The following is a 22,057-nucleotide window of genomic DNA, read 5'->3' as shown; positions in this document are numbered from 1 at the left end:
TATTCATTTAATATATGAAAATATACATATATATGTATGTGTGTATATATATATATATATACAGATTCTGTAGATCTTGGCTGCTTCACACATTTGATATAAAGTACTGTCAGCAAAGTATTATTAGTTACAGTAAGAAAAAAGTCACTCCTTAATTTTGTTTATTACATTTGTGACTACACTGACAAATTTCCTCTCTAAAAATCATTAAGTGTTTTTCAAGCTAAAGCAAAATGTTTAGTGCCAGGTAGATCTAAACAGGAGTGAGGTTTGAGGGTACATTTTTCAGAGTATGCTAGATATACAAATTACACTTGTCTAGCATTTCTTATATCTGTAACAGATTATAAGTATCTAATTCAAGGTATTTAGTGTTTTGAGCATATTTTTAAAATTTCTTCTCGCTGGAGAAAAGAGAAAAACTTTCTCTCTCCAAATACACATACAGTCTTTGAAGCTTTCAACAATCTCCTGCCTTGGCTATGTAAAAGATATTTCTAAGTTGTCTACTTTAAAATGACACCACTTCTCAGAAATGAGTTGAAGAAAGCAGTTAATTTAGCGATGACTATTCATGGCATGGGAATATTTCTGGGGTTATAGTTGTACTGGTGTAAGTACAGAAAATTTGAACACTTCTTGTTTTAATACAACATCTATTTGAAAATACATCACCCAAGTTGAAACCTTTTATGTGTTAATATACTTTACCTCTCTGTTCTGCTTCCTTAAATTTTAAATAATGAGTAATTATGAATAAATTTTGAACTATGAATTTCAAATTGAGTGAATTAAAATTAACTGCTTGATAAGGAGAGTTAACTAAAATTATTAGTACCTAATATTTAAGATTAAAAATATAAATTTACAAAAACAAGAAAATGCTTTATTAGTTTCTCTGAACCATGATTATAGTTTCTGTGCTTTTACTAAATTTAAGGCACGTTTGCTTGCATTTTCTAAGTCATATTAAGTTTCCTAAGAAACCTCTACTTTTATTCGAGCAATGTGTTTTTGACACTTCTCTACGAGTAATTAATTTTCTCAATTTTTTATTCAAAATGTTCATATATCCCACAAAAAACCACACAAAAGCAAAAGTAAATCATACAAAGAAAAATTTCCTTTGAAAATATACATGGAATTCTTATTTTTAAAAAAATGATGAAAAATTATCAACTCTAGAGAGCATATCAGCTTAGTTAAAAATACATAAAGCCCTATATATGAGATTTCTTACAGTAATTAAACTGCTTCATCTTTATTTTATTGCCCATAGGCACATAATAGATGGCAAACATGCATGTTTTTCAACTTTTATGTAACTAAACCCTGATCTGTAAAAAGCTCCCATTGATAGCTTTTATGAAAACTCAGTTTCGGGCAAAAATAGAAAGCTTTAATATAACAGTCTGTAAATCTATCCAACTGGAAATTTTAATATTAAGTCATAATAGCTGTCTATCTTCTGCTAAGGAGATTTTCTACCATTTTCCATTCTCATTTTGATGTCTATTTCAAAAAAGCAATGTCTCCTTGGGAGAGAACAGTATCAGGCAAAGGATATCAAATGCATGGGTAACTTTTATTAGATGTTTCCATAAAACAGGTAATAGTTACAGAGAATATGAAGTATTATTCAGTAATTTTTAACCACGGTTTAGATAACAAGGTAGATCTGAATCTCATTCAGTCTTAAATGAGAACTTACTTTAGTAAAATCAATGCTGAATCCTCCTTGACAAAATCCCTGTCCATCAGCATCAATATTTTCTAAAATAAAAAGATTGGAAATATACACAAACCCAAAAACAAACAAATAACACAAAACAAAACATGAGAAAAATCTGGTATCACTGTAACTGTAAGATAATGTGCTAGTCTCTGAGAGTGTTCATTCATTCAGGCTCTTAATGGGTTATCAACACATTCTTAAGAAGTTAGTATGCATGTTTATCAACACCCATTAATCAGAAATGGCAACACAGAGAGATGGAAGTAACTGGACCAGTCAGCAAGGGGCAGAAAGATCACCTAAGATAGTGAATTTCAAACTTTTATTTTTAACTACAGAAAGATTACAGCTTATATCATAGCTCACACAACCCAACATACACACATTATATTTCATTCCATCTTTTAAAAATTACTGGTTATGACCCATTCTTTGATTTCACTTAACAATGATGAGTCATGATCTTTGAGTTAAAAACTCTAATCTGAAATTTCTAATTCTTACTATTATTCCCCTACAGTTGCTAGGTCTTTGCTAAGTTATTATGAAGACTAATAAGCAGATACCTGCATTCCAATACATTTACAGCCAACAACAACAACAAATCTGAAAAAAACATAGTTCAGAATTTGGGGAGATGACCTAGTTGAATGTTCTGCAAAGAGCAAAATATACCCTGAAAATACATTTAGAAAGCCAACTTTTTAAAACATGACACTTTTAAGTATTTTCCAAATGATGCCAGACTCAACTGTTTTACTCTTTTACAATTACCCCTTTTCCTATAGTTCTCACAAAGGGGACAATTAGCCAATTAATTTAAATTAGCTCTAATCACGAGTAATACTGTACCTAGAATAGAGGTAACAGTGAGCAAGTCTTTTCCTGGTTTTATTTTGAGGATAATAAGAGCAATGAAAAACAGCTACTCTTTAGTCATCAAGGAATTATTGTAGTCAATGCCACAATATCTAAATAATTATGATATAATATTCCTGTATTTGCCACCCAAATACAGTAACCGAAAGCATCTACTTTCAGTCATAAGGACAACCTGCAAGAATTTTTGTCAAATACTCCCATCAAAAATTTTGAACCCATTTTTAAAACCTGGGAACTGCCCTAAGATTCATACTTAATATCTAAATTTAGAAATTTTTTTAGAAAATAGCCTCAAGAGTATAATGCTCCCCCAATGTAAATTTTTCTAACCAAGAGGGAATGGGAAAATGTAGGGCTGGGGTTTCCAGCGTCTAGTGAATCATAGTAAGGAATTCTGTTCTGACCTCAAGTCAGTGTTTTGTTTCCTTTATTCGAGTTGCATCTGGGGAACTCTTTTAAGCTATTTATAAAGACATCCTTTTTTGATTATCTTACTGTACAGTTATCTACTTTATTTGGTTTCCCAGAACATCCAACTAGAAAACATTACTGTCCTTTAAAAATTTAACAGGTACATATTAAACAATGCAAATGTAAAGAATTTTCTGTTGACTATAATCTATTTCAGGGAAGGCTTTTGTTTTTATTTGTATGGACAGTTAATATTTTTCCTAATCATTAAGCCTGACAGTATTATAAACAATGTTACTGATCATGATAGTAAAAGCAGCTAATGTTTTTTAAGCCCTTACTGTGAGTCCAGTACTGTACTAAAGCACTTAAATTCTTTTCAAATTTACACAGCAAAATTCTATGAGAATAACAGTATCCCTATTCTATGAGAGATACTATTATTAGTGTCACAATTTACATGTAAGGAAGCTTCGGCTTACAGAAATTAAGGAGTTTAACCATGGTAAACCTACTAGTACATAAAAGAGAGTGGATCTGAGGTGAAGAGTGTCTATACCATTAGGCTGCAGTATCTCAAATCAGCAGTGTGTTTGTAATTCCCCGAGCAACCATCAAGGGGAAGAAAAAGAAAACTTAGAAATGATACCTGAGAAAACTCTATGTGCAAATAATATTATCATCAGAAAGTAGACAGAAAGAACAAAGACTCAGTCAGAGCATGAAGTTGAGAGAGACTATTTAAATCATATGATTTGTGGTTCAGGCACTTTTAGAACAGAAAGACATTCAGCCTTTTGTGCAATGCCCAAGAATGGTCATAGATGTAACAATGAAAAGCCAAAAGCAAACACAATCAGTAATAAGATAAGTTTTCACAGAGAGTAAAGTTCCATAGATTCACATAGGTCACAATAAAAACGAAAGCAAGTAAACAAACAAATGAATAACAACGACAAAACCCACAGAGTACCACCACACCAAAACAAGCAGCTAACAAGAGCTGGCAGTGTAGCCTACACAACTGGCATTCCCATGGAAGATCAGTCACGGGGTTAGGTTACATAATTTACTGAAGTATGAAGAAGCCATAAACCACAAAACTTGCCTCTGAAGTCTTTTGTCTAAATCAGTGTTTTATCAATGATTAATTACCCATGACTACAGATAAGCATGACTGTAGATAAGCAGATAAGAATACAACCCGAGTTCTCAGATTCCCACTCTTGAGTGTGTTCCTCTGGGTAGTTTGCCCCGTGTACTTTAGGCCTGCATGTAGCTTAATATTTCAAAGGTTGAGCCCAAAAATACATATAATGACCAAGAGATACTGAAAGCCAGACTTACTAGGAAGAAGGTATTCACTTTGAATTTTTTTTTGAGATTTTTCTCTCTGCTTTTTCTAGTACTTGAGGTGTCACTATCGGTAAAGGGCCAGGTAAAAAATGTTCAGGCTGAGGGGCTAGACAGGCTCTGTGGCAAGAATTCAACCCTCCCTTTGCAGATATTAATAGCGTGTGAACAAATGGGTGTGGTTATGTTCCAGTCAAACTTTATTTACAAAAACAGGCTCACAAGTCATAGTTTGCTGACCTGATTTGGATGTAAAATACTTTGGAAAGTAAGTTTAAAATGTCTGTGCTTAAACCAAATAAGTGAAGGCCTTATGGAGCAGCTACATCATGCAAACAGTCTTAATCCTCTAAATACATGTTAAGAAAAGAACTGGTCATTAGCAAAGAGGTAAAATGACGAAAAATACTAGCCAAACTTCGCAGTATATCCTCAAGGGACCATCATCATTAGAATGCTTGTTTTCAGAAGGTTTCTTGTCCTCTTACATCAGGAATTAATCCAAACCTGCACTTGTGAAAGCAGAATGTACTCTTTATAGAAAAGCTGTGCTTAGTGCAAAGGCAACTGAAATGGAAACCGCTTCCTATTGCTAATAAAACAGGGAAAGGTTCCTTTGGAATAAGACAGACCGGGGTTTATATCCGCATTAGATCACTCAGTACCATAACATGCAGGAAAAGACTATGACTTCAGTTGTCTAGGTCTCGGTTCCCACATGTATCAGAGAAGAATGATTTGCAGGTGTGCCCAGCACATAAACAGCAAGTTACAAGTATGGCACACAATGGTTAGTTCATCCTTGAGAGCTACAAAATTATCTCTTCATAATAGGAATATTTTCACAATACAAAAATTAAAAACACCAATTTAGTCCTCACATCTTCCACACACCACCAGACACCAATACCACGACCAAAGCACCAGCCAAAGGTGGTGACAGATGGTGTCAGGAACTGAGGATAAAGCTGCCCATTCCCTCCACCGTGTGCCTTGTAGGCCTCCTGCCCTCCCATAATAAACAGTGTGGTTCTGGGTCATATCATTCTTTTCATGTTTACCTCCCACTTACAACAGCAGGACCAAGGCAGTAGGCCAAGAAAACAAGCATTGAGTAAAATGATTTGCAACTTCTCAGAGGTTCAACTGCTTAGAATTTTGAAAACTAAGTTGATCCTTTGACCTGTTGTCAGAAGTCGCCTGACAAGGGAAAAAAGAGTCTAGCAGTAGATTCTTACATGCTGTGCTTTTGTTATTAATTCTCTCTACTACACTACCTAGTGACCAGGGAAACAGAAAGAGGAAAGGCCTAAAAAGTGCTCCAGGTATAAACACCACACTGCATTTCAATAAGCTGTTTGTATGTTTCTGACATGAAGATCTGGGGTGGTGGCCAACTCAGTGATGGTGGAGAAGCAAAAGCACTGCACTCTCCAAGAAGGAAAAAACATACAGAGTTTGGAAAGCATAGTTAAAATTATAAAGGCTCAAAGTCATCTCTAGTCACAATATAAATGCCACTGGAAATTTCTAATAATATTAGAGAACAGGGTGAGATCTTTTAGATCATCAAGTAAGTCTAGTTAACAGATTGACAAAGAGACTGATTAAAGCAAGGAAATTCAGACTCTGACTCCTAAGTCCAATGTTCTATCTTCCTATAAAAAACCGGGCTTCTTAAGAAGCAATTTTTTTTTTTACTTTTAACACCATTATTAACATAAAGCTGTAAGTTCTCAAACTGTGGTTTCTATCAGAATTACCTCATAGAGTTTGTTAAAAACGCAGGTAGCCAGGCCTGATCTAGACCTGCTGAGTCAGAATCGTTAGCTGTGGGGCCTGATAGAGAAGTTCAAGGGAGCACCTTTTGACTAACAGTGACTAAAAATGCAGGCTTCCAAAATCAAATGTTAATTGTTACTGACCAAGGAAAAGGAAAACAACCATTCTTAGGAAGAAAAGATAAGCCTGTTAACTGTATATTTGACATTTCTTTACATTAATAAAACTGCTTTCATTTTGCTCTCAAACATCATAGTATGTCTACAAACTTTAACACACACATACACACACATTTTTAACAGCCTAGGCTTCCCAATCCTCTCTGTAAAAGCTAGTACAACTTCCAACACATACTTGATCTGCATGGAGCATACTCAACAGTCTTTGTTCCGTCCTGAAGAAAGCATGTTCCAACAGGCTCTCTTTCCTGCTTCACCTCAGTCCTCCAGTGATACAGTGGGGCACACGCCTGGAATCAAAGGGGGAGCCCATGCATAAACATTTTCTGAAAAAAATTAGTGCTTCAGATAATATATAACATCCTTTTATAAGCATTAACAAAAATTAATGAAACCTATACTCTTAAATTCCTTATCATAGGACTGGACAGAGACTTTTATAAGTACTCTTCTCACATGCTTCTAAAGGCCGTATGTGTAGTCTAGGTGTTTTTTTTTTTCCCGAAAATAGCAAAATCATTATTTCATGCGGTACCTTTTTGATTTCAGGTACCAAACTGAAGGTCACAGACCAAAGTTAGACTTTAACTAAATAATATAGCTCTAAGCTATAAAGCAAATAATTGATCAAATAAGAAGAGAGTAAAAGAATTTGCAGCACTTATTTTATTTACTTTTCAAATAAACTTATGACCTTTTTGCTTTCAGGGCTACAGAGGTCAACACTACGTATAAGTGGTAGAATGCATGTTTAAATAGCATAGTAATCTACCAAAGTATAACAATTCAATTTGCTGGGGCGGTGGGAGGAAATCAATGAATTTTCTATAATATCCTTTGAAGCAAAACATTTAAAACAAACGCCGCAAACAAGACTGGGTTATATTTACCCTAAAAACTGAAAGTAGGCAATTGCTACTACTTCTCTACATGTACCTGATTTCCAGGGTGGAGTATTTGCCACTTATGTGTATTTTTGCTTCCCTCTACCTCTTTCTGCCTAGAACGCCACTACTCTCAACTCCTCCCCTCACCTCTAAATGCAATATGACACATTCATAAGCTCCACTGAAATTTCACTTCCTAAACAAACCCTTCCTTGATGCCCCACAATCCAATGGGAAAGAAAAAAGTAATAAATACTACGCAGCTATTAAAACAGGGAAGGGCTCTCTGAGGAAATGAAAGTAGAGCTGAAATCAGACTGACAAGGAGCCAGCTCAAGTGAAAAGCAGTAAGTTGCACATAAGATAGGCAGAGGGACAAACACTAGGAACTAACTGAAATGACTTGGTATGGAAGGAATCAAAAGATGAGTGTAGCTGCAAGTGTAAGATGGAGAGAGACGATGGCAAAGAGACAGCAGCCAGTGACTGGACTATGAAGATGCTGATAAAAACCAGGATGAAGACTAAGAGTGATGTTTTTTTATGCTGAGAGTGATGTTCAGTTCAGTTCTCACTCAGTCATGTCGGACTCTTTGCTACCCCATGAATCGCAGCACGCCAGGCCTCTCTGTCCATCACCAACTCCCGGAGTTCACCCAAACCCATGTCTATCGAGTTGGTGATGCCATCCAACTATCTCATCCTCTGCCATCCCCTTCTCCTCCTGTCCTCAATCTTTCCCAGCATTAGGGTCTTTTCAAATGAGTCAGTTCTTTGCATCAGGTGGCCGAAGTATTGGAGTTTCAGCTTCAACATCAGTCCTTCCAATGAACACCCAGGACTGATTTCCTTTAGGATGGACTGGTTGGATCTCCTGGCAGTCCAAGGGACTCTCAAGAGTCTTCTCCAACACCACAGTTCAAAAGCATCAATTTTTCAGCTCAGCGCTCAGCTTTCTTTATAGTCCAATTCTCACATCCATACATGACTACTGGAAAACCCATAGCCTTGACTAGATGGACCTTTGGGGACAAAGTAATTAGAGCTATGTTATCAGAATAGACTCTGCCGCTGAGCACACTGAATTTTACTATCAGCTGTCAAACAGAAAACTTACTGTGTTTTCACATAGATTGACTAAATTTAACCTGTGAGTAAATACACAACACTTACCAAAATTTTATCCTGTTTTGACCTCACAGATGCTCCAAACCACTGATGAGACTTAAACTCCAATGGATCATCCTTGGCATAATCTCTGTTGCCTAAAATAAAATAAAATAAAATAAAATTTAAAACATTTCTAAAAAGCATGAGGGGTGAGAATCAAAATACGCTTTCTTTGTATAACAGTTTATTTCAACTCAGTGAGGTTTACAAATAGTATGCCTCTGATTAGTCAAATTTGGATACTAATTTCATACACTTTAAAACATTATATACTTTATACTTTCAACTAATCAGAAAAATGAAATGCAAGATGACTTGGAAGTGTCTCAGATTTGTTAACAGCCCTATCAATTACCATAATATAGATGTGTAAAAGTCACAATAAGTGAAATTTTCCGGTTGCTAAATTATAAGATAATTAACTATTAAATATTTTCTGTATTCCCCAAAGTTCTTTCTGTAGCGTAAAGATATTTCTGAAAAGAGAAGGCTATGAAACACCTTTACAGAACACCAGCAGCTAAAGACTAAAATCTTGTCAATGACGTTATACCATGAATCAGAATCCAGGGGACATTATTTGGCTGGTAGGAAAAAGACTTAGATTTGGCACACTACATGCAAACATTTATTTTTCAGCATACATTATTGAAAAAATTATTTCGAGTATACCAAGTACTCATAAAGCACTGTAGATTTTAAAAGAAAAAGATAATCTTTTCCATGAGAAAGTTCTAGATCAGCACAGTGAAAAAAAATTACAGAAATAAATGCATAAACTATTAGGCGATGCATAAACTATTCTTAAAGACTAGTCTGTTCCTCTTAAAATCTACTTATAATAATCACTCCTTATAAACATATATTTCAATAACTATACTGGAGAGATATATCAGACCAGTGTCAGCTTTAAGAATGCCAGCCAGTATGTAAATATCACCAAAAGGTTTGATTAAATCTACTCTCTAAATCTCAACCTTCTAAGATAGTGCTTATGGTTATTCAATTCCATTCTGAGGACTTTTTAGACCAACTGAAGAATTATAAATAATTAATGATCATTTCAATAATGCCAGACATTTCATAGGCAAGATGAAGGGCATATTAGCTATACAATTCTTTGAACATTTTTGCTGTTTTTGCAAAAAAATAAATATTTTTAATTGTCACTCTCCCAAGTCCTCTATCTGTAGTCTAAACACCACTCACTTTTGTCAGTGGTCACAAAGCACCTTTTTATTAGTAAAGGGAGGGAGGAAGGATGAATGAACTAACTAATATATGCCTTTTACCAAGTAAATCAAGGTTTCCCAACAGTGGTTGACTTGCCTTTGATGCCGATGTTCACATGCCGACCTCACTGGAAACAAGACACATCAATGACCTAAAGGTCCCCTAACGGCTCAGATATGCAGATGACACCACCCTTATAGCAGAAAGTGAAAATGAACTAAAAAGCCTCTTGATGAAGGTGAAAAAGGAGAGTGAAAAAGTTGGCTTAAAGCTCAGCATTCAGAAAACTAAGATGATGGCATCTGGTCCCATCACTTCATGGCAAATAGATGGAGAGACAGTGGAAACAGTGTCAGACTTTATTTTTTTTGGCTCCAAAATCACTGCACATGGTGATTGCGGCCATGAAATTAAAAGACGCTTACTCCTTGGAAGGAAAGCTATGACCAACCTAGATAGCATATTAAAAACCAGAGACATTACTTTGCCAACAAAGGTCCATCTAGTCAAGGCTATGGTTTTTCCAGTGGTCATGTATGGATGTGAGAGTTGGACTGTGAGGAAAACTGGGTGCTAAAAAATTAATGTTTTTGAACTGTGGTGTTGGAGAAGACTCTTGAGAGTCCCTTGGACTGCAAGGAGATCCAACCAGTCCATCCTGAAGGAGATCAGTCCTGACTATTCATTGGAAGGACTGATGCTGAAGCTGAAACTCCAACACTTTGGCCACCTCATGCAAAGAGTTGACTCATTGGAAAAGACCCTGATGCTGGGAGGGATTGGGGGCAGGAGGAGAAGGGGGCGACAGAGGGTGAGATGGTTGGATGGCATCACCGACTCGATGGGCATGAGTCTGAGTAAACTCCGGGAGTTGGTGATGGACAGGGAGGCCTGGCGTGCTGCGATTCATGGGGTCGTAAAGAGTAGGACACGACTGAGCGACTGAACTGAACTGAACTGAACGGTCCATGTGCTCCCTTACATTTCCCATCCTCCCAGTTAGGTTAAAGCCACACAACTCATTTTAATCAATAAGTTAAGTGCAGAAGTGGCAAGTGTTCCTTCCAGTTCAAGTCAGTTAAGAGTGGGTATGAGTTCAGTGGTCATCAAGTAAATGCAAATCGAAAGTACAATAAGGTGTCATCTCATACCAGTTAAGAAGGCTATTATCAGATGTGGAGAAAAGGGAACCCCGATACACTGTTGGCTGGCAATGTAAATTGGTGCAACCATTATGGAAAATGGTATGGAAGCTACATAAGAAATTAAAGATAGGACTATTATTGCATGATCTGGCAATTCCACTCTAGGCATATACCTGAAGGAAATATACCACTATCTTAAAGCAATATCTGTACTCCCTTGTTCACTGAAGTATCATTAACAACAGTCAGGACATAGAAGCAACTTAAATGTCTATGGTCAAATGAATTTTAAAAAAAAGAAAATACGGTCTATAATTAAAATGGAATATTATTCAACCTTAAGAAAAAAAATCCTGCCATGTCCACCATGTCTAGATGGTTGGATCTAGAAGGCATTATGTTAAGGGAAATAAGCCAGACACAGAAAAACAAATGCTTCATTCTATCACTTATATGTGAAATTTCAAATTGTCATTTCATTTTAAAAAACAAAGCAAAACAAAAACAGTGGATATAAATTCTCCATGTTTTCTTTCTCCCATCTATGAAACTGAAAAAAATAGATGGTGCTGAATTCCTTAATGAAAGAAGCCGTAGTTCAAGTTTCTAAACAATCAAAAACAGCCAAATGATCAACACAAGATGATGACATGAGCAAGAAATTATCCTTTTTTAAGTGAGTAAGATCTGGGTATTTAAGGAAAAAAAAATGTTACTGCAGTACAGTCTAGCACAGTTTGAGCAACATATATTCTAAAAACAAAACACTAAAAATGGCCTGACCTACAACTGCAAAGAGGCTTTGCCCTTGAAAGAACTGGATTCAATTAATAATTTCTAGGATTTTAGCCATAAAATGTATGATTACAAGTTGTGTAATAGGATTTTTAAAAATTCCACTGCAAGCTGAGCTCTCTCACTAGCTTTCTATTCTATTCTTTTGTACGAAGGAAATAAAGGAATTCCCCCCCCCCTTACATTAATGAGAAATACAGTATGAACCTGAAACAGCTGGTGCTTGGAGGGATACACTTCCAGTCACTATCACTTGCCACCATAAGAATCATGATAAACTCAGGTAAGCTTAGCCTGAGGGAACCGACTTTATGAACTTACATATATGAGCAGAAAGCATAGCATTGTCACAACTGCTGCCTTCTGCTTTCATTTAAAACAGCCTTTTCAGCAAGACTCTAAAGATATCCAGGAAGAAGCAGAACTTTTCTGTACTTCTGTATTTTGTTCTTTCATGAATGAAAGTACCACATGAGAGAGGTGCAACTCAAATTAATTCAAATTATGGCTCTATATAGTTCCTCATACTCTAATAAAACTTCAATTAAAAAAAATGCAGATCCAACATCACTATATTCTTGCAAATACAAGTATTCCTGCCTAAAGACATCTGGTATAGCTTCTTCAAAAATGTCAATGTCATAAAAGACAAAATAAAAACAGTAAGATTCAAGAGTAAAAGAGAACGAGACATGACAACCCAATGCAAGATATGATCCTTGACTGACTCTTCCGTCTGAAGAAATTTTTCAAGTTACAAAGGACTTTATTAGATAACCATATTGTAATAATGACACACTTCTAGTCTGTGATGATGACAGTGCTTTGGTTATATAAGGGAAGGTCCTAGTTATGGGGAAGTATCTGCTATGGGAAGTATTCTGGGGGTAAAGTTTCACAATGTCTGCAAGAATATTTGAATCTAGGTGAAGGGGATACTGTTAATTACATTACAGTTTCAAATTTTCTGTAAGCTTAAAATTTTGCAAAAATAAAAGTACAGCAGTCAGCAAGTACAAATTGTATGTACTATAGGCCAACCACAGAATATCTTTCATTTCTCTTTATTTGCACTCTTTATCGTGTTTACTCTGGGCTTCCCAGGTGGTGCTAATGGTCAGGAATCCACATGCCAATAAAGGAGATGCGGGTTCGATATCTGGGTCACGAATATCCCCTGGAGGAGGAAATGCCAACCCACTCCAGTGTTCTTGCCTGGAAAATTCCATGGACAGAATCTCGCGGGCTACAGTCCATGGACTCGCAAAGACTTGGACATGACCGAGCATGCATGCGCACACACACACACACACACACACACACACACACACACACACACATTTACTCTAATAATACCATTAAAAGTATTATAAAACAAATGAAAAAAATAAACATGAAATAAAGCCATATGCAAAGACAAATCTAAAGACCACAATCCTACCATGAAGAAACAAAACAGCCTCTGCTCACATTTTGGTATCTAGCCTAAACATCTGTTTTTAGGAATACAAGCATATTCTTTTATGTAAAATAGATACTTTAAGCCAGTATTAAAAAAACACTCAGAGAACAAGATGGTGGAGGAGTAGGTGAACATGGAGTACATCTCTCTCCACGGATACATCAGGAATACACCTTCGCACACAGAAGTGCACGCAGAACGCCAGCTGAGAGCGGACAGGAGTACCTGACAAGCAGAAAAGAATATATAGAACCAAGCAAAACTCGGTAGGATGAAGGAATTAGGGGGGAAAACAGGAGTGTTGGTAGGACTGGACCTGCCTTCAGTGGATAGGGGAAATGAAGCAGCGGTCTGATTCCCACATCAAGGCAATTGTCTCAGTCGGAGGAGAAACATTTAAGGCTGAGAGTGAAACAGCTGATCCGTGGCAGCCTAAGTGAAATGAGAACCAAACAGTCCTTGCTGCAGCCATACATACCCTGGATAGGGACGCAAGTCCCCTAGAAGGGGCAGCGGCTGGCAGCTGGAGTTTAGGGATTGTGGAGAAATCCCAGGGCAAAGGCTGTCATTGACTGCGGAGAGATGGATTGACGGGATGTGAGGGAGGAGAGTGTGATGGGAAATGCCCATGGAGGAAAGCCAGGCAGCCATGGAAGCAAGGCGATACTGCTGAGTCACGCGTAGGGGGTGGAGCCATCACCACAGCCTTTCTCTCCCTGCACACCAGCATCTGCAGCTGAACAATAGAAAGGCTGGACCATCAAATGCCTGACACACTGAACTACAGAGCAGGACCCCACCCAGGGTGCCCCTTTAAGTGCCTGACACACTGATTTACAGAGAGGACCCCAGCCAGGGTGACTACCCCTTTAAGTGCCTGACCTGAGGATCTACAGAGAGGACCCCAGCCAGGTGCCCCTTTAAGTGCCTGACGCGCTGATCTACAGAGAGGACCCCAGACAGGGTGCCCCTTTAAGTGCCTGACGTGCCGATCTACAGAGGACCCCAGGCAAGGGAGCCCTCTAAGTGCCTGAACGGGCGGAGCAAGCGAAAAAGACTGGCCAAAGAGGCCTTCTGATCGCCAGCTACCAGAGGCTTGAAAAAAGACTCCGATAGGGCCATAACTCCTGCGGTGGAAGCAGTCCATGTCCCTGCACGCCAAGCAGCTGCGCCACCTTCTCGCTCTATGCTCACTGGGGCAGAGCTGCCACAGGCAAAAAGTCTTGCATCTACGCTCGCAGGGTCGCTTTCGGAGTATCCGACTCTTTGTGACCCTGTGGACTGTAGCATGCCAGGCTCTTCTGTCAGGAAGGGAGTTCTCCAGGCAAGAATACCAGAGCATATTGGCCAATACTGGTGCCAAACCCTTGTAGAGCACCATAGTTCCTGCTGCCCTAGCCACCAACTCCCCTGAGTACCTGGTGCTGCCAGAACCCATGCCACCCAAGCAGCTGCACCACCTCCACACCTGGGCCTCACAGGGACAGACCCAAGTCCTCCAGGGCAGCCTCAGGAGCAAACCCCAGTGGACGACCCACATGCAGAGGTGGAAATAAAACCACAATTGAAACCCAGGGGCAGTGTGACTGAGGAAGAAGACCCAAAACCTTCCCGCCAGCTGTACAAGCTGCAGGTTAAGTCCACATGATCAACTAGGTAGACTGTGTCTATGGAATCTATAAAAGGTCATTGAGAGCTCCCACAAAAGAAAATGCACTAGCTCTGATACCTGTGGACATTGGGGCAAGAACACACAGGAGTAGGACCAGATTAGAATCTGAGCTGCCCCACAGCAGGTCCAGAGACCAGCACAGTGTTGGAGAGCATCCTAGGGAGCTGAGGTGGACTGTGACTCCCAGCGAGGGAAAGGACTCTGACAGCAGTGACTCAAGAAAAACATTATTCTTATGTTTAGACTTCTTCTGTAGATGTTTTGGAATTTTCCCCCCCTTTTTTTCCCTCCCTCTATTGTACTTGTCAACTTTATTGGCACTATGAAATTAAGCTTTTGAGCTTTTTTGTTTTTTTTCCTCAGTCACATTTTTTATTGTTGTGACAAGCTTCTGCCTCTGCGTTGGGTTTTTGCAGTTCTGGAGGGTTTCCGTTTTTTTTTTCTCTTTTTTAAATTTAAATTTTTAATTTTTTAAACCTATTATTACTTTTTATACATTTATTCTCTTGTCTGCTTTTCCTACTCTTCTTTTCCCCTTGCACTTAATCTTTAATGTATAGAAATCTTCTTTATATATCTCTATTTAACTTTGCATATCTATTCTTTCTTTTCTTTCCTCTCAATATATTTGTTACATTTTATTTTCATTGCTTTATTTCCCAATTGGCACCTTGCTTTAGTTTTGTTATCCAGTTTATGCCTTTCAGTTAATTTTGTCCTGGTAGATAAACTTTTTGTTCGCCAGGCCAATCTACTGTACTTTATTTTTGTTGGACAGTTTTGATTTAGCTTATGGGTGGATACGTATATGTGCATATTCAGTCACACTGTTTATTACTGTTATAAACCTCTGCCTCTACGTTGGGCTTTTGCAGTCCTGTGGAGTTTTCCTTTTTTTCCCTTTCTTCTTTAGTTTTTTTCCTTTTCTTTTTATAATTTTAATTTTTTTAAACCCATTTTTCTTTTTTCTACATTTATTTCTTTGTTTGCCTTTCTACTGCTCTCTTCCCCTTGCAGTTAATCTTTAATGTATATAAATCTTCTTCATCTACCTCTATTTAACTTTGCATATCTATTCTTTCTTCTCTTTAAGTTCCTCTCGACATATGTTAGTTTTGTTTTCATTGCTTTACTCCCCACTTAGCATCTTGCTTTAGTTTTGTTTTCCACTTTGTGCTTTAGTTAGCGTTGTTCTAAACTAGTAAACATAATTTTTTATTTCCTTTGTTTGCCGAAGCAATCAATTGTACTTCATTTTTGTTGGAGTGTTTTGACTTTGCTCATGGGTGTATATGTATGTATCTATATCTCATTATTTTAATTATTATTTGCCTGATTTTGTAACTGCCATTTGTCTGCATACATCTTTGGTTTCTCATTTGGGGTATTTGTTTTAATCTCACTCAATGATGTAATAAACCACTTGTGGAATCTTTGTTCCTGACCAGAGATCAAGCCCTGTTTTTGGAATGGGAGCACTGACTCCAAGACTACCAGAGAATTGCAAACGTTGGGTAGTATCACATAGTGAGAACTCACACAAAGGAAACCACTTGCATACAAGACCCAGCATCATCCACCCGCCAGTAGGACCCTGTGCAGGACGCCTCATATAAACGCCTCATCTAAACGCCTCATCTAAACAACAAACAAAGCAAAAGTACAGACCCAATCATCAGCAGACAGGATTACCACCTCACTCAGTCTTGCCGATCAAAGGAAAAACAAACAAAAACTCAGCACAAATCTCACCCTATACAAAGCTTACACAAACCACTGGAACAAACTTAGGAGGGCAGAAACCAAAAGGAAGAAAGAATTCAACCTTGAAGCCTGGGAAAAGGAGAACTAAAACACAATAAGTTAAAAAAAAAATAATGAAAAGGTAGAGAAATACAACACAAATCAAGAAATAAACTAGACACATAGAAGTCCAAATAAATGAAGAGAAAATAGGCAAACTCCCTGAAAAAAAAATTGAGGATAATGATAGTAAAGATGATCAAAAACTTTGAAAACAAAAATGGAGAAAATACAAGAATCAATTAACAAAGACCTAGAATTATTAAAAAATAAACATAAAACATACAGAGACAACACAATTACTGAAATTAAAATACTCTAGAAGGAATCAATAGCAGAACATCTGAAGCAGAAGAATGATTAAGTGAGCTGGAAGATAAAATGGTAGAAATAACTCCTGAAGAGCAGAACAAAGTAAAAAGAATGAAAAGAACTGGGGATAGTCTCAGAGACCTCTGGGACAATATCAAATGCGCCAACATTCAAATTATAGTGGCCCCAGAAGAAGAGAAAAAGAAAAGGTATGACAAAATTTTTGAAGAGTTAAAAATTTCCCCAACATGGAAAAGGAAATAGTCAATCAAGTCCAAGAGGCACAAAGAGTCCCATACAGGATAAACCCAAGGAGAAACCTGCCAAGACACATACTAATCAAACTAACAGACTAAACACAAAGAAAGAATATTAAAAGCATCAAGGGCATACAAGGGAAACCACATATGCTTAACAGCTGATCTTCCAGCAGAAACTGCAGGCCAGAAGGGAATGGCAGGATATACTTAAAGTATTAAAAGGGAAAAATCTACAACCAAGATCACTCTACCCGGCAAGGATCTCATTCAAAATTGATGGAGACATCAAAAGCTTTTCAGACAAGCAAAAGAGAGTTCAGTACCACCAAACCAGCTTTACAACAAATGTTAAAGGGATTTATATAGTCAAGAAATACAAGGGAAGAAAAAGATCTACAAAACCAACCCCAAATAATTAAGAAAATGACAACAGGACATGTATATCAATAATTACTTTAAATGTAAATGGGTTAAATATTCCAACCAAAAGACACAGACTGGCTAAATAAATACAAAAACAAGACCCATATATATGCTGTCTACAAGAAACCCACTTCAGACCTATAGACACATATAGACTGAAAGTGAGAGGATGGAAAAATATATTCCATACAAATGGGAAGCAAAAGAAAGCTGGAGTAGCAATCCTCATATCAGACAAAATAGACCTTAAAGAAGATTACAAGAGATAAGGAAGGACACTATATAATGATTAAGGGATCAATCTAAGAGGAAGACATAACAATTGTAAATATCTATGCACCCAACATTGGAGCACCTCAATATATAACACAAACATATAAGACACAGAAGACATAAATATATAAGACATAAAAGGAGAAATTGACAGTAACACAATAATAGTAGGAGACTTTAAACCCCACTCTCACAATGAGATCATCAAAACAGAAAATTAATAAGAAAACACAAGTCTTAAATGATACATTAGATGAGATGGATCTCACTGATATCTTCAGGACATTCCATTCAAACGCAGAATACACCTTCTTCTCACGTGTACATGGAACATTCTCCAGGATAGACCACATCTTGGGTCACAAATCAAACCTCAGTAAATTTAAGAAAATTGAGATCATATCAAGCATCTTCTCTGACCACAACACTATGAGACTAGATATCAATTACAAGAAAAAAACTGCAAGAAACACAAACACATGCAGATTAAAAAACATGCTTCTAAATAACGAACAGGTTACTGAAGACATCAAAGGGGAAATCAAAAAATTTCTAGAAACAAATGACAATGAAAACACAACTCAAAACCTATGGGATGCAGCAAGAGGTTCTAAGTGGACAGTTTACAGCAATACAATCCTACCTCAAGAAATAAAAACATCAAATAGACAACCTAACTTTACACCTAAAACAACTATAAAAAGAAGAACAAAAAACCCCAAAATTTGTAGAAGGAAAGAAACCATGAAGATCCGAGCAGAAATAAATGAAAAAAGAAATGAAAGAAACAATAGCAAAAAAGCTGGTTCTTTGAGAAGATAAACAAAATTGACAAACCTTTAGCCAGACTCATCAGAAAAAAAAGTGAGAAGAATCAAATAAACAAAATTAGAAATGAAAAAGGAGAGGTTACAACAGACAATGCAGAAATACAAAGGATTATAAGCAACTATTATGAACAACTATATGGCAATAAAATGGATAACATAATGGATAAAATAGAAGAAATAAACAGAATCTTAGAAAAGTTCAATCTTTCATGACTGAACCAGGAATAGAAATTATGAACAACCCAATTACAAGCACTGAAATTGAAGCTGTGATCAAAAATCTCCCCAAAAACAAAAGCCCAGGACCAAATGGCTTCATAGGAGTATTCTACCAAACATTTAGAGAAGAGCTAATGACTATCCTTCTAAAACTGTTTCAAAAAACAGAGGAAGGAACACTTTCAAACTCATTCTACGAGGCTACCATCACCCTGATACCAAAACCAGACAAAGACAACACACACAAAAAAACTACAGGCCAGTATCACTCATGAACATACATGCAAAAATCCTCAACAAAATTTTAGCAAACAGAATTCAGCAACACATCAAAAAGCTCATACACCATGATCAAGTTGGGTTTATTCCTGGGATACAAGGATTCTTCAATATATGCAAATCAACCAAGGTGACACACCGTATTAACAAACTGAAAGATAAAAACCATGATAAACTCAATAGATGCAGACAAATTTTGTCAAAGCCTTTGACAAAATTCAGCACCCATTTATGATCAAAACGCTTCAAAAAATGTGCACAGAAGGAACCTACCTCAACACAGTAAAGGTCATATATGAAGCCAACAGCAAACATTATTCTCAATGGTGAGAAACTGAAAGCATTCCCCCTAAGAACAGGAACAAGACAAGGGTGTCCACTTTCACCACTATTATTCAACATAGTTCTGGAAGTCTTAGCTTCAACAATCAGAGAAGAAAAAGAAATAAAAGGAATCCAGATTGGAAAAGAAGAAAGCTCTCACTGCTTTCAGATGACATGATACTGTATATAGAAAACCCTAAAGATAGTATAAGAAAACTACTAGAGCTAATCAGTGAATTTAGCAAAGTTGCAGGATACAAAATCAATACACAGAAATCACTTCCATTTCTATATACTAACAATTAAATATCAGAAGAGAAATTAAGGAATCAATCCCATTCACCAGTGCAACAAAAAGAATATCTGGGAATAACCTTACCTAAGGAGACCAAAGAACTATACACAGAAAATTATAAGACACTGATGAAAGAAATAAAAGACAACATAAACAGATGGAGAGATATTGCATGTTCCTGGGTAGGAAGAAATCAATACTGTGAAAATGACTATACTACCCAATGCAATCTACAAATTCAATGTGATCCCTATCAAATTACCAATGGCATTTTTCACAGAACTAGAACAAAAAATTTCACAATTCATATAGAAACACAAGAGACCCTAAATAGCCAAAGCAGCCTTGAGAAAGAAGAATGGAGCTGGAGGAATCAACCTTCGGGATTTCAGATTATACTACAAAGCTATGGTCATCAAGACAGTATGGTACTAGCACAAAAACAGAAATATAGGCCAATGGAACAAGACAGAAAGCCCAGAAATAAACCCATGCACCTATGGGTACCTTATTTTTGACAAAGGAGGCAAGAATATACAATTGGGGCAAAGACAGCTTCTCCAATAAATGGTGCTGGGAAAACTGGATGGTTACATGTAAAAGAATGAAATTGGAACACTTCCTAACACCACACACAAAGATAAACTCAAAATGGATTAAAGACCTAAATGTAAGATCAGAAACTATAAAACTCTTAGAGGAAAACATAGGCAGAACACTCGATGACATAAATCAAAGCAAGATCCTCTCTGTCCCACCACCTAAAGTAACAGAAATAAAAACAAAAGTAAACAAGTGGGATCTGATTAAACTTAAAAGCTTTTGCACAGCAAAGGAAACTATAAGCAAGGTGAAAAGACAACCCTCAGAATGGGAGAAAATAATAGCAAATGAAACAACTGACAAAGGATTAATTTCCAAAATAAACAAGCAACTCATACAACTTAGTACCAAAAAAACAAACAACCCAATCAAAAAGTGGGAAAAAGACCTAAACAGACAATTCTCCAAAGAAGACATACAGATGGCTAACAAACACATGAAAAGATGCTCAACGTGGCTCATTATTAGAAAAATGCATATCAAAACAACAATGAGATATCACTCCACAACAGTCAGAATGGCCATCATCAAAAAGTCTACAAACAATAAATCTGGAGAGGGTGTGGAGAAAAGGGAACGCTCTTACACTGTTGGTGAGAATGTAAACTGATACAGCCACTATGAAAGATGGTACGGAGATCCCTTAAAAAACTAGGAATAAAACCACCATACGACCCAGCAATCCCACTACTAGGCATATATCCTGAGGAAATAAAAATTGAAAAAGAAACATGTGTCCCATTGTTCACTCCAGCACTCTTTACAATAGCTATAACATGGAAGCAACCTAGGTGTCCATCAGATGAATGGATAAAGAAGCTGTGGTATATATATACAATGGAATATTACTCAGCCATAAAAAGGAACACATTTGAGTCAGTTCTGATGAGGTGGATGAACCTAAAATCTATTATACAGAGTGAAGTAAGTCAGAAAGAGAAAGATAAATATCGTATTCTAATGCACATATACAGAATCTAGAAAAAATGGTACTGAAGAATTTATTTACAGGTCAGCAATGGAGAAACAGAATAGACTTATGGACATGGGGAGAGGGGAGGAGAGGGTGAGATGTGTGGAAAGAGTAACTTGGAAACTTACATTACCATGTATAAAATAGATAGCCAATGGGAATTTTCTGTATGACTCAGGAAACTCAAACAGAGGCTCTGTATCAACCTAGAGGGGCGGGGTGGGAGGGAGGCTCAAAAGGGAGGGGATAGATGTATACCTGTGGCTGATTCATGTTAAGGTTCAACAGAAAACAACAAAATTCTGTAAAGCAATTATCCTTCAATAAAAAAATAAATTAAAACATTAAAAAATATTATATTATTCTATATAAATGTATATACTTTTTTCAATGTCACAACATGTCAATAAAAGTAGACCAACAGCAGCATTTTCACTGTTGTATAATACATCATACAGCTGCATGGCAGTTTATTTAATCAACCCCCTACATATCCTTTAGTTTCATGTTCAGTAATATTTCTATTTTGATTTAAGAGACTTACATATTCCCTCAAAGTCACATCCACTTCCTCTTGAATTTCGAGAAGCTCAGCATATGCTAACTGAGCATGAGCTCATTCCTAAGTGAAGATCATTCCTAAATGAAGGTTCCTAATCCTTCTGGAAAATGCAATGTAATATAGAATATTATTCTAATGGATAAATTTTTATTAAATTTCCCAGATAAACTTATTCTTATATGTAAGAGTTCCCTT

At 36.9% G+C, this 22,057-nt stretch overlaps 1 protein-coding gene across 2 annotated transcripts in view; it reads right to left on the bottom strand.

Annotated features, from left to right (window-relative positions):
* The window catches only part of ITGAV (integrin subunit alpha V), a 102,607-nt gene that overhangs the window by 47,055 nt on the left and 33,495 nt on the right, over positions 1-22,057 (bottom strand). For both annotated transcript variants that reach the window (XM_065931895.1, XM_065931896.1), the window contains exons 3-5: positions 8,403-8,494; positions 6,518-6,632; positions 1,712-1,773 (exon numbers count right to left, since the gene is read on the bottom strand). In XM_065931895.1, coding sequence (XP_065787967.1) covers positions 1,712-1,773; positions 6,518-6,632; positions 8,403-8,494 — 269 coding nt within the window. The remainder of the gene's footprint in view (positions 1-1,711; positions 1,774-6,517; positions 6,633-8,402; positions 8,495-22,057) is intronic.

This window comes from Muntiacus reevesi, chromosome 3 (assembly GCF_963930625.1).
Source record: "Muntiacus reevesi chromosome 3, mMunRee1.1, whole genome shotgun sequence".
Classification (NCBI taxonomy): domain Eukaryota; kingdom Metazoa; phylum Chordata; class Mammalia; order Artiodactyla; family Cervidae; genus Muntiacus; species Muntiacus reevesi.
The sequence above is the reverse complement of the archived record's forward strand: the minus strand, read 5'-3'. Positions and strand labels throughout refer to the sequence as shown.